Source organism: Garra rufa, chromosome 5 (genome assembly GCF_049309525.1).
Source record: "Garra rufa chromosome 5, GarRuf1.0, whole genome shotgun sequence".
Taxonomy (NCBI): domain Eukaryota; kingdom Metazoa; phylum Chordata; class Actinopteri; order Cypriniformes; family Cyprinidae; genus Garra; species Garra rufa.
In genome coordinates, this window is record NC_133365.1 from 28,054,003 (window position 1) to 28,068,672 (window position 14,670).

A 14,670-nucleotide genomic window follows, 5' to 3' on the forward strand; every position below is an offset into this window, starting at 1 on the left:
AATTTTACTGAATAATACCACATTTTTACATTCATTTATGATACAATATGAGAATCTTGAACATGATATAAACATTTAATTAATTTAAATGTCTTTATTTACATGGCTGTTGAGAAAAAGGTTGAAAAATAATTTGTGACTCTGGACCACAATACCAGCCTTAAGCCTAGTTCAGACTGCATGATTTTAGCCCCGATTTTGACTCGCCGACAGGTTTTGAGAAATCGTCGACAAATGCCCGAAATCAGAGGCAAATCGGTGCTCGTTCACGTGAGTGACAATCACACAGTGTGAACTATCAAAGACGCGATCTTAGAGAATCGCCGACACCCGTGAGATATTTGGCATGCTAAATATCTGGACCTGTCGGCGATTCAAAATCATGCCGTGTGAAAGGTGATCTGACTGAAAATCACATCGGCGATTACCTACAGCCAATGAGACAGCAACATCCAGGCCAGCGGGAAGTTAGGGGAGGAGTTACGAAGGTATAGACCACAGTATCAACAAGAATAGCTTCGGCTTCTTTTCTTTTCGCTGCAAATGAGTGCACATGCTATTTGTATGACAAGCTTCTTGCGGGCTACCATTTTTTTTTATAATAATACCAGTCTCATGTGAGAACTTGCACGCCTGACCTCGCGTTGTTTCCATGTCACTTCTCGCGTGTGTTTGGTTGTGAGACGTAGTTTGCTGACCGGGACAAAGTTGTCTGCGATTCTTCCTATTGTAAAGTCATGCAGTGTGAAACCCCGTGTCGCCGATCCATCGTGCAGTGTGAACACAGCAGCGACAGAATGCTACCCCAGATAGTCATGCAGTGAGAAAACACCTGTGACGCGATTGCTTTGAAAATTGTGCAGTCTGAACTCGGCATTAAGTAGTAGAGCAGGGGTTTTCAAACCTGTCCTGGAGCCTCCCCTGCCCTGCACATTTTGCTTGTCTCTCTCATCTAATACACCTGATTCAAATCATCAGCTCATTAGTAGAGACTGCAAGACCTGAATTGGGTGTGCCTAATAAGGGAGACATACAAAATGTGCAGGGCAGGGGAGGCTCCAGGACAGGTTTGAAAACCCCTGTAGTAGAGGAATATTTGCCAAAAATACATTGTATGGGTCAAAATTACCAATTTGATCTTTAATGCCAAAAATCATTAAGATGTTAAGATCATGTTCCATGAAGATACTTTGTAAATTTCCTACCATAAATATATTAAAACTAAAACTAAAAGAACTCAATTTGGTCAACTTTAAAGGCAATTTTCTCAATATTTTGAATGTTTTTTGCAAATATTGTCCTATCCTAACAAACCACACATCAATGGAAAGTTTATTTATCTCAATTTCGAAAAATAACTGGTTTTGTGGTCTAGGGTCACATTTTTTATGAATGTGTCTCATTAATTTCAGTGGCTTGATGATGCACTGGTTGGAAGCCACTCGCAAAACATAATTATCGCTACAATAACGGGTTTGTTTCAACTGAGCACTGATGTACATCACTCTAGTGCGCACTGATCCACACAAGATCACGTTAAAGACACGCTGCTGCTTTTCTAGCACACATTTGAAGTTAGTCGTGCATTGGTGTATTAACCGTGCTGAGCGGAAGCGCTAGCGGTCATGTTCCGTGTATCATCCAGCATCAGTGCTGCATCCTCCAGCAGCCCACCGGGCCCCCACCCACTATCACAACACTAGCACTCGAATCCAGGGCGCACGACACGCCAGGACAAAGACTGCTTCGCTGACTGTTACCTCGGCCCGGTGCTTACTAGAACTCATAAACAGAGCCATGAGAAGCATTCAGAAAGACTAGAGAAAGCACATGAAAATCCTCCGTGGATTCAGAAACCTGGGCGGCGCGCAGAAGCAGGGTAAACGTTATAAAATGGGTCTCAAGACCTCTCTAAACGTTCACAATTAGGTTACAGAGAAACCAAGGGAGGTGACACCGACCCCGAAACAAGCACAACAGCAGCAGTCGCATCCTTAACCAACGACTAAAGAAGACGGAATATAAACACACTCATGCGCCCTCACTTACTGACGGACACATTTTAAAACACACACGGACGCACGCACGCACTTCGACGCGTTAATATTACAGCTACTTACATGTATGCTGGCGAGAGTGGGGAGGACCTGGACGTTTTAAGGACGGGCACGGGAAATTTCCAGCTGACGGGCGAACCGCTTTTCCATTTCAACGGCATGTTTTTCCAGTCAGCACCTCTGAGATACAGCGCGAATGAGAAAAGCCGTCAAGAGCGAGTCCATGAAGAGGCGACCAGCGCGGGCTTCCATCCCCGGCAGTCCTCACCGAGAGCAGGGAGGAGGAAGAGGAAAATAAAGAGGAGGATTAGCCGCCGACACAGACAGCTTCTGTTTGAGGCAGTGCTTCTCTGATTGAGGCAGCTCTGTCTCAATACCGCAGCGAAGGTTGGCGGAAAAACCGGGAGGAATGACACTTAAGCCTGAGCCGATAGGTGAAAAGCAGGTGTGCCTGAGCCGAGCATCATCTCCTGAGAAAGAGAGAGGGATGATGATGATGATGGAGGGGAGGAAAAAAAAAATAGGCACCGTCGCATCGCGGTCAGTGCAAGGAAGAGGCATGCGCGGTCGGTGCACTGGATGTTCAGCTATAGTGCCACCTTGTTTGAATGCAGGCTGAGTATGGCAAGCTGTGTTAACATTGATTCACTTAACTACCATCTATTGTGGGTTAATGGAACTTATTTTTTGAGAACTACAGAAACCCACTAAGCCCTGTCATATCAATTCAGTTAACCTGTAGTGCTTACACCGCGTCCCAACTACACGCCACAAGATTCCAGTGACAAGCAATTTGGCTGTCCACACCAGATGTGGCACGACGTGACAGAATCACTGAAATATCACAGCCATTCAGAAGTGAGAAGTGCACTGCACTCCCAAACAAATGGACAAGTTTATGATCTAATTCATAAATATTAAAATTTTTTAACATTATTAAAACTACATACTGAGTGGGTGACACCATTTATGTCATGAAAAGCACTTGCTGGTTCGCAGTTTTAACATATATGTTTGCTTAAATTTATTTTCAAGATCTGAGGTTATCTATTATTGATTTCACTATGGCTATAAATGTCAAGCAATATGATATTCAACACATTAGACACTTTTAACATTGAATAAAGCACATAATCAGCCGCGCCATCTCAGAAATAGAAACCGTTTCTAAAATAGAAATTTTGCACGTCGCCGTTACGGCTAGTTAGGACAAAAACTCAGATTAACATGGAAAAGATACCTTTTAATGTATGTCGCGGTATCGCATTGCGGGTGGTTAGGACACGGAGTTATTTGTTACATACTATAAATGTTTGGCAATGTTGGAGACTTGCGGTTCTTTAGCTGCTATAGGGAAATAATAAAGTGAAGAATAACAACGTGCAGTGAAAAAAAAGTAAAACTGTTTGAAATACAAACCAGTGTGTTAATAATTAAGATAACCCATTAAAATAATATGGTAAGACAAATTCGTAATATCAAGCAGCAAAATTAGTTGTTTTGTACAGCTAAAAACAGCTAAACACAGATGAGACCGGAAGCCAGACAAATAAAATTTACAAATAGCCGGGAAAAATAAGGTGGGATTTGTGCTTCACATATCAATTCTTTATATTCTTTATACTTTAGTTTTACTAGTAGCATGTCATTAGTAGCCTCCTAGTATTCACTAAGTTATGAACTGTTCAAACAGTTACTAGTATCTATTTTTTATACAAATTTCTCCTTTAAACATTTTCAATTATTCTAGTAGGATTTTTATTTTATCAATTATAATAAAATATATATTATTAATGTCAAAAGTGAGCTGATATGTGAACCACAGATCACTTTTTTTTTTTTTACAGTTAATATTAGGGCAATGAATGGTTACAAGCTAATAAGCTAGTATGTAATTAATATTTACCAGTGACTAATTTCTAGTCACCAATAGAATAAGTCCTATTATCAAATGTATAGTGAGTACTGAAATTGAAAAATAACTTTTTTTAATTAATAGCAAAAAAAGAGATTTGCTTAGATTAGTTAGTTTTGTTTTAATTACAGAAATAAATGTTAATATGGCTTGCCATAGCTGACTGCAGAGAGCTAGTGAGTGAGAAAGACGCTCAGATAAGAGTTTAATGACCCGACATAAAATACAACACACGACTACAGGCACAAGAAATATAAAATCAGAGTTTGATTCTCTTGAACATTAAAGAACATCACTTCTGTTCCTCAGTGTTGTATAATGGTGAAGAATTCCGCTCTGATGTCCATTATGAGAGACAGGTCTTTTCAAAACATCTCTAGCTAGGCGGCGCAAGCAGGGCACAAACTCCACCGCGGGGCTCTTCACCCACTGCCGTGACAGCACATGTCAAAGAGGAGACAGAGAGGAAAAGAAAGAGCTACCACATTCGTTTCTGCGATTATGTCCATCTTCATTTAAACGGCTGACAAGAAGTCAGAGTAGATGTCCTTTAACTTATTCAATCGTTTTCTGGATGTGCCACAATGTTTAAAAACGTGACCTCGCTCAGTTTTTTCAAGCCGTCCACCATGTATCTCTCCCTACCTCTTTCTCTCAGTCTGTGAGTGGCATGTGGTGTATTTATGAAATGTCGTTCTTCAGTCCCTTCACTGGGTTTTGGTTTTCTTTTGGATCCAATGTAAATTCATTTTCCATTTTAAGACACTAGAAACTTTATTTCAGCAAAGAAACATTAAATTAATCGAAAGTGACTTTTCAAACTAATTCTATTCATCAAAGAATCCTAAAACAATATTGAAAAGAAATATTGAGCAGCACACCATAATAATCATAAAAGTTTCTTAAGAACCAAATCAGCATTAGAATGATTTCTAAAGAATCGTGTGACACTAAAGACTGGAGTAATGACTGCTAAAAATGGCTTTGCCACCACAGGAATAAATTCTATTTTTAGAAAACATTATTTAACTCCTACTAATAATAATAATGATGATTTTCTGATGCAAATCAATTTACTTGGATTATTTTCACTGCACCATGTACAATTAAAATGATATTTCACCAGTAAATTAAAGATCTGACAGGCGGTTAACATGTGCGATAAGTAATATCATCTAGCCACTAGCTTATGTAACTAAAGACAGACAGATGCCCCATGCTCACCCAAAAGGATGGTAGTCATTGTTGGCAGCCTCTCTAAATATCTGTCTGCTCAAAACATCTGTGACCATATTCTGATCTGTTTGAGAATGAGCCTGGCACTTATTTATACTCAGGCTGCAATACAAACTGAATTATGCATATGGGAACACAAGGGAGAAGTAACACAAACATACACAACAAACAGTTTAAAAGTTCAAACAAGGCCTGTCATGGATCTCGTTATAAGCTAAGCTTAGAAATAGAGAGATCAGAGGCCATCTGCGAGTTAAATTCTACTAGTGTCTCACTAGCAACAAAACTAAAGCAATCTTTTGTTCACACGCATAAAGAAGCAGACAGCAGGTAAGAAGCAATTAACCAAAGTAATCACAACACAATGATCAAACAGCAAGAGATATAAACCGCATTTTAAAAAAAGGACACACAGCGCCTCTAGCTGTAAGCCTGCAGCTCAGAACAGATGCGTCACTGTCTGAAGTGATAAACTGGACAGTGAATCTGTTAACAGAAGCCGTCATTAGGAGTTAATCAGTGAAAGAACACTAACGGACACAGCAACAGCAAATTAACCACTCACTAAAATAAAAATCAATGTTTTTCTTTAGCTTACTCCTGACTCGTCCCCCTCCACCCACCCTCTCAAGCTACTATGGATTCTCCATTAAGGTATTACAGATAATGGTGACCGATTAGCGGCTGCAAGGAGGGTAAGCTAAATGGCACAGAGAAGCTTAGTGTGATGTCATTGTGCTCGTCTGATTTTCTAGAAAATCTAAAATCCGGGTTGTGACCTTATCAAAAGCTACTCGCATCCGAATGAAGCTGACATGAAAGAAAGTTGATTTGCATTTCAAGACATGACACTGCAATTTTCCATGTTTCTCATCTTGTTGAGATGAGTGTTTGGAGTAGACAGGTGGGACGGGGCAGAGGGGGCTTTACTGAACCCACGGACTGAATGTGCATTATAGATGAGAGTCCAAGTGTCTGGCAGTGGCCACTTCAAACGCAGGTTCTCTTGAGCTCAGAGAAGAACACGTGAACCAAGCCATTGTCAAATTTAATTATAGTCAAGCACGAAGCCCAGGTACATCCAATAACACAAAGATGCACAGACAAAATCAGTGAACATCTTTAGTGGAATGGCCTGAAACAAGATGATGGTCCTTGGTGGAGCACAAGTTCATACCTCTTTTCCATGCAATTTTAAATAACGGCAGAAGTCAAGCATCGAAAAGGACACAAAAGTACCATAAAAGTTGTCCATATGACTTGTGTGCTACATTGGAAGTGTTATGACAGCTTTGTGGGAGAAAAAGACTGGTCATTTTTTGAGTGAACTAGTGTTGTCAGAAGTATTGGTACCAAGCCGATCCTTACATTTTTAAAAACATAATGATACCATCCTTAAATCAATGGTTTCTATTTGCAACTCATTTTTGCACCGATGAGCCAGTCACAGACTGATCAATCAGAGGCATTCAGAATCAACTCAACATGATGGAAGTTTGTTCAGCACAAGCAGATCGTTTTTACAAAGTAAAAACTGAAAGTGAGTAAAAGATTCACTGTGCAGTATAGACAGATTTTTTTTATTATAACAGCTAGTGAGCATAAGCTCACTTTTAAAAGCAGCACCATTTGCTCTGTTTCTGTATATAACTTTTCCCGCTTTCTTCACATAATTAAAGTTATGTACAGAAATCCTATTAAAGGGGACATCGCATGGAAAATTCACTTTTACATGGTGTTTGCATATAAATGTGTCTTAGCAGTGTGTGGACATAACCACCCTACAATGATAAAACTCCATTTATTCCTTTTTTAATCCCCTCAAAACCAAACGGTCTAAATCACCAAGGAATTTTGATTTTAATGTCATACTGCTCAGGCTCCACCCACAACCGCTGACAGACTACCCTGAATTAGCATTTCATCTCGGGACTAAATCTGAAATTGTGCTGAAGTTTTGGTACTGTGACAAAACTAGGGTGAACTATTCCTTTATGGAGTTATACTTACTTTATTAAAACGTGTACGCATGTTAAAATCCACTATAGTGGCTTCAAAAATGATCAAACTGAATATAATGCATACAGCAGAGATACAAGCTCACAAACACAAAGATTGACTGGCAAAATAGCATAGTCCATTACCGTAACAAATCCCAACTAATTCCATTAGTAAAGCAAATATCATCCTATAACAGCCAACAGCAAGTGACAAGCAAGACAGGTATGTGACTTTATAGCACTTCAGTACTAGTAAAGCATGCTATAGGTCTATTTGTGTGTGCTTAAAAGGATAGTTCATCCAAAAATCTAATTTGCTGTTAATTTACTCACCCTCAGGCCATCTAAGAAGAACAGTATTACTCAGTGGCATATTACGTATTATTAAATCTGATTAAATTGTAATCCAATACTGATTCCAAATTACCTGACTAAATTTTAGTTAATAAGGTAATACATTACATTACACACTTTAGGTAATATAATCAGACTACTTTTAGATTACTTTTGGCCTAACTTGTTTATCACATTGATTTAACCCTTAAATGCATGAATGCTTCGCCAATTACTTTTATGTTTTACGATCCGGACCTATATATCCAGTACGGATGGATCTCTAACTGCTGTAAAAGCAAAAAAAACTCTCTTGATATTTTAAGAACAATTACAGAACAATTACCTTTTGAAACTTAGAAGGGTTAAATTTGAGCACACTTCCACCGTACATTCAGCATCTGGCTCGTATTCGCGAACCCAACCATTTCACAAAACTACCGTTTTCAGTGACTTAAAAATCAATCGTTTGGTCACTGGCAGCTTATTCACCACATCCATCCTCAATGACAGTGACATTTATATTTTATGGCATACAGTAATTACTCGGTAGTATAGCCATTCAAACCAGTTCAAATTTTGCCGATGATATTCTTTTGTTTTATGCCTGAGGTAATTACGAGTGACACATCATGTCAATATTGTCTATTAAACAGTGCCACCTCAACGAATAAAGGTGAATTGCATGTATTGAGTCATCAGATATTTGAATATTTTTGCGCAGAAAGAATATACTTACACATTTTCATACCTCGGGTCTCTAGCGACCCTATACACTTTTTTTATACAAAATTAAACAGAAAACAGACATTCTTTTAAATGTTATTATTTTTTTCTTGTTATATTGTTTATAATGAATAGATTGAGGAATACCAAGAACATTGACGCCTAACTTTAAAAAATGAAGGAGGGAGAAAGTATTGAATGACGTCCCAGGTCGCTAAAGACATGAGGTATGCATTTAAGGGTTAAATAGGATAATTGTGTACCACAGGGATATTAAAATGCAGAAAAAGAAAGCATATTTCATTTGTCGAGTGCTAATTCAAATAAAAATTAATGTGTTTATCAGCAGTTGCTGCAATATTAAAACACTGAAATTATGTTTGTAAATCCAATGGTCAAATGCTGTGTCACCTCCTGACTAATGACTGGTTTTTGCATTAATGTCCACAAAACTGGAACTTATGAATCCACAATAAATATGAATAATGTATTGCTATTGTGTAAACAATATGTACTCATGTAATCCATAAAAATATAACTGTAGTCCGATTACGAGTATTTTAAAATGTAATTTAATCTAATTACAAGTACTTAATTTTGTAATCTGATCATGTAATCCAGATGTAATTAGCATATACAAAATACAAAATAAATACTTCTCCTGATGATATACAGGGATTTTATGAAGTGAAACAATCGGCCTTTGCAAGAAACTGTGAATTATTTACATTTTTACCTGTAATCCATAGTCTCAGGTAAACAGGGAAAGCCGTTTCTTTACCACAAACTGGTTCTTTTGGGGGATTTCAGCTAAAAATCTTCCTTACGGTTTTACTGAGTAAAAAAAGAAGTGTTGCAGAAAAAGTACTGAGAGGTTCACAGAGTACACACACACACACACACACACACACCAGTAATAACCTTTACTGGGCACAGATGGTGCTCGATGACCTGAACAATCAGCTATGACATACTGTTACAGTCACACACCTCACACTACCTTAGTTTCTGCTTTTCCTTGTGCTTCACTCATCATTTTCTCACGTGAAAGAGCAAATGTTCTTCTTCCTATTACATTCTACACTCTCGCTGCCCTCCTTACCCCTTAATCAGTCTATTAATACATTTCTATGAATAGCCACGGCTCACCCTCACCACGCATTTAGCACTTAATTAAGTGGGTGAGGACAGAGGGGTGTGTGTATTTAAGAGAGACAGAGAGCGATGCTATTATAAACCTCGCTGTCTCTGCCGTTGTGTCGTTCCTATGGTCAAATGACTGCATTGTAGAGCGGTAAACGTGGCAGTAATGCAGCACACCCTCACTGTGGTCTAAAGCAGTTCCTGTTCCGCAGCTTTCACAGCTCACCTGCACAGCCTGAAGCCAAACATTACAATGATTCCAGCTAGCACCTCAGTCAATACGTCATGTGTGGCAAGCAGCTGTGTAACGTCACACAAACTCGGAAATAAAGATGAATAATTCAGACGATTCATACCTATCGATTTGAGCTGGAAAAGTCAAAGCAACCTTTGCTCTACTTTCCCAGAATCAGTTCATGATCTATGAAAAAGGCTGCATGTTTACTTGAATACACAAAAATAGCAAACTATTCATACATTCATTTTTAAAATGTAAATATAATAAAATATAGTATTATTATATTATTATAAAAACATATTTCCCAGGAAAAAGAGCAGGGCTTCCTTGACTGCAAAACAGAAATATTAATAGCACAGCAGAGGTAATTGCCATGAAAGTGCTTTTAAATGTTAAATCACAAATCACACTGGTCGACTGTGAACAGATCTGCGCTACACACTCAAACTGTGAGTTTCAATAACTGTGTGGGCTCAAGCAGAGAACATTTCAAAGAACATGCCGCTCTCAGTGAGAACAAGAGGCCGAATAAAAACAAGGGCGACATTTCTACTGAAGCTGGGAATCACAATAAGTAGTCAGCATTTATCAATGCCAATAGTAAATTGGTTTTGACAAACAACATGGATATGACATTTTATATTCAACATGGAAGATTTAAGGCTAAGATTGAATTTTATGTTATGAAAGGACCTATATTGGTCATTTATACTATCGTAATCAATTATATTTACACAAAAAGTCTCTTATGCTCACCAAGGCTGCCTTAATTTGATCATAAATACAGTAAAAACAGTAATATTGTCAAATATTCATAATATAATATACAATTCTTTTCAGGAGAACCGTCTCTCTCCATAATGCTGTACATCTTCATCTTTTGTAAAGTATTTTGTAAACAAGGTCCTAGTTTTTCTTGTAAACTTCCACACTGGTTTGGATCAGATTCATTTTATTTTACAATACAAAAAAGCTAAGTATTCTATGTTTTTTTCTGCTCTTTAATCTATGACTGACAAGCTATTTTGTTCAATCTTACCAGCTTTCTACATTTAGTCATTATGATATGCAGAAATTATGCAAAACATCACACAACAAGTCTTACATCTGAAACAAGCCTTGTCTTTATGCATAAGAAGGGATGAAGGGAGAGTTACCGTGGTTACGATGGCAGTTGACAGCAAAAATATCAGCTCCTGATATCACCACTATTTTTGCCAGATAACGTATTTTTTTATGACCCAAATCATAATTAGATGATTGGACACTTATTTGTGAACAACAGAGGCAGAAGATTACTAAGGTAAGACCTCTAAAAAGATCATCAAAAAGATTTATCAACTAAAAACCACATACAAATTTGTGTCAGCAAGCTTACTGCTAGCCAAGCTAACATTCCGTGACAGTTATGTCAGTTAAGAACAACATGGGCCTATCTAAAGCAGAGGCATTTTTCAAAAATGAAGAGGAGCTAGAGATAATATATCCAGCAGAAGTTAAATCTACAAAAGACAAGAAAAAGATGAAAGAGATTATCCTGAGAGAGAACCCAGAGATACTGTTATCTGACTACAGTGGACCAGAAAACAACAGAGTCCGTTGTAACCTGCTCTTCTTTACTGAACACCCATCAACCTGGCACACCACCCTCTGCTCGACCATGACATGTAAGAGAAAAGGAGGAATCAGCAAAGGTAGACAACTCACTCTAGAAGGAGAGAACGACACAAAGTTGATTGTGAATCTTTATCACAATGGCACTGTTATGGTCCAGGGACCAGAAACCAGCCTTAATGAATTTCAGAAGAACTTTACTAACCTTAAACAGGAAGTTCAGAAGATTACGAAAGATCATGAAATTAAGAGCCAAACAGCAAAAGTGCCCTGCACCCCATCAGTTACCATCTCTGACCCCAGCTCAAGAACGCCTCAAACACACAGACACACCAGCACTCCTGTGTCTCCTAAGATAAAGGCTTTAAGAGACAACATCGCTGAACTGGAGCATGACTTCTTCCTTTTCAAAGAGGAAACTAGCAACAACCTTCATCAGCTCCTGAACCAGACCAGCCACCACAGTATGCAACAACTTCAACAGCTCTGCTCTGCAGTCAGACATCTGGAGGAGGACAATCAGGAGCTGAAACAGGAGCTGAGGAGGGTGAAAGAGGAACTGGCCAGAAGAGAACAACACAGCCACACACTCGAGAGACTGCTGGAAGAGACCAGAAACCAGCTACACACGATTCAACAGCAGCAGTGTGTCAGCACACAAACCCACATCAACCCCACAACCACAACTCAACATCAGAGATGTGTCAGTTCACAAACACACAACATCTCCACTACTGAATCATCCTCAAACTCGACTCAACAGCAGTGTGTCAACACACAATCTCAGAGCCCTTTCATCCCTGCAATCCGTCAGTCTCCTCAAGCCCACCAGAACTTTAGGAGGAAGGACAGCAGCATCAAGATTCATCCCCCAGCTACAACACCATCCTTGAGCAACGGAAGAGAACAGAAGAGAAAAGACAACATCGTCATCCTCTGCGACTCTAACGGCCATCACCTTGACCCTAGACAACTGTTTCCGGGGAGATCAGTGAAGAAGTTCTGGTGTCCCACCTCACACTCTGCTTTAAGACTGCTGCAAGATGGTGCATTGGGTGCCCCGTCACACATCATTCTTCACACTGGGACGAACGACCTTAGTACCAGAAAGGTGGATGTTACTAAAGCCCTGTCCAACGTGGTGAAAACAGCTAGCAGAATCTACCCCACAGCCAAAGTCATCATCTCTACCCTTCTACCTCGCAGAGACGTACCACAAAAGATCATAAACACAATCAACGCGGAGATAGCTGGAATCTGTGCTTCAATGATGAATGTCCACATAGCCGACCATCAGCGCATCACCCACAAGCATCTGTATGACCACATCCACATTCATCGAGAGGGCATGAGACTGTTTGCAAAAACCATCAAGGAAACAGCCCTGAAACCCCCTCAGAAGACACTTTCTGATCAGGAGGAGAGGGTAAGACAGTTTCCCGGCAGACAGTCAGACAGCTACGCCGCTGTAGTAGCAGGTAGAGGTAGAACAGACACCAGCGACCTTAACCAGATTAAAAACATGCTGAAGATGATATGTGACAACCTGTTAGCTTAACTACTTAAAGTGTGTCTGTAGTTTAATATTATTATTTCTTAATAACTTTTATTTGATGCATTTCTATTTGATTATTTCATATTTGACAAGTTGTAACACTGATTCACCCATGATATTTATTTATTTTATGTATAACCTCTATACTTAATTTCGAACTGATTATTTATATTTTAAAACACGATTTGGTCATGAATTTATACATTATTCTGGTAAATACAATACTCACCAATGACATCATTTAAAATAACATGTTATAATATTCAAGGGATGTTCTCTTCAGCTTTTGGAGAGAAAAGTACTAATCCTGATTTTGTTAATGCTGTACATAGTTCAGATATAATTATATTACTTGAGACATGGAGTCGTTTAGACTCCAAAACTTATACCCCTTCAAACTACAGAGAGCTACGTATTCCCTCAATTAAACAGCCTAATGTGAAAAACGGAAGAGATTCAGGAGGAATTATAGTTTGGTTCAAAGAACATCTGTGGCATTATATTCAGCCTATGAAAAAGGGAAAAACACATATTTGGATAAAACTTAAAAAAGAGATTTTGTGTTTAGATGAGGACCTGTACCTGTGTGCCACATATATCCCCCCATATGAGTCACCTTATTATAACAAAGACATCTTCTCAACCCTTCAATCAGAGATAAATTACTTTCAATCTATCGGTTCAGTTCTATTAATGGGAGATCTGAATGCCAGAACAGGGAAGGAAGTGGACTACATCAGCTCAGATGGAGACAAATATATAAATGGTTCATTTAATCATCAACACAAACTCTTTACTAAAACACGCCAGAATTATGATAACATAATTAACAGACATGGAAAACAAGTCCTGCAGCTCTGCAAAAGCCTGGGCCTATATATAGTTAATGGCAGAATAAAAGGTGACTCCCTGGGTCGATTTACATACTGCTCATATTTAGGCAGCAGCACAGTAGACTACGCCATCACAGATATAGACCAAAGTAAAATCAATTATTTCACTGTGATGCCACAGCTGCCATTTTCAGACCATAGCCACATAGTCCTCAGTCTCAACAGATCAGTGAATCATCTGCCCTCTTTAAAACAAAAAGTTAAACTATATCCACTCCCCCCCAAATTTAAATGGAGCAAAGACAGTCCTGCCCAGTATGAAGCTGCGCTCCACAGCACCCAAGTTGACAACATGATAAACTTATTTCTCCTGACTACATTTAGTGAAGAGAAGAGAAGTATCAGTTTAGCAACTGAACAGTTAACTCAAATCTTTTCTACAGTGGTCAGAAAAGCCCTCAGAAAAAGAAAAAAATTCAGATGCAAAGAATTGGCTAAAGATGTTTGGTTCGATAAAGAATGCCAAAAACTAAGAAAAGAATTACGATCATTATCAAATAAAAAACACAGAGACCCAGCAAACCAACAAATACGAGCCACATATCAACAAACCCTCAAAATATACAAGTCACTGCTAATACAGAAGAAAACTGATCACATAAAAATAAAAATAAACAAAATTGAGGAGGCAATCGATCAAAATTATTTTTGGGACCTATGGAAAAATTTAGAAAAATCCAAAGAGACCAAACACCTTCCCATCTATGACCCAAAAATCTGGACTCAACATTTTGGAAAACTCTATTCACTAAACGAACCAACCCCCACCCAAAAACATCTGACTTCCCAACTAAATAACCTGGAATACACTATTAAAGACAGGCTAAATCATTTAGACAAGCCCATAGAATTAACTGAGCTGACAGAGAAGATGAAATCCCTAAAAATGAAGAAATCAAGTGGCTTAGATGGAATATCTAATGAGATGCTGAAACACAGCAGCCCCAAACTGACAGTTGC

At 38.7% G+C, this 14,670-nt stretch overlaps 1 protein-coding gene across 4 annotated transcripts in view; it reads right to left on the reverse strand.

Annotated features, from left to right (window-relative positions):
* The window catches only part of klhl13 (kelch-like family member 13), a 77,641-nt gene that overhangs the window by 44,843 nt on the left and 18,128 nt on the right, over positions 1-14,670 (reverse strand). The window contains exon 1 of one of the 4 annotated variants that reach the window (XM_073840977.1): positions 2,121-3,648. The exons of 2 other annotated variants lie outside the window; for them this stretch is intronic. In XM_073840977.1, coding sequence (XP_073697078.1) covers positions 2,121-2,218 — 98 coding nt within the window. In that variant the 5' untranslated portion in view covers positions 2,219-3,648. Of the gene's footprint in view, positions 1-2,120; positions 3,649-14,670 lie in introns of those variants that run through there. One more of the 4 variants, XM_073840978.1, reaches the window with a different exon arrangement.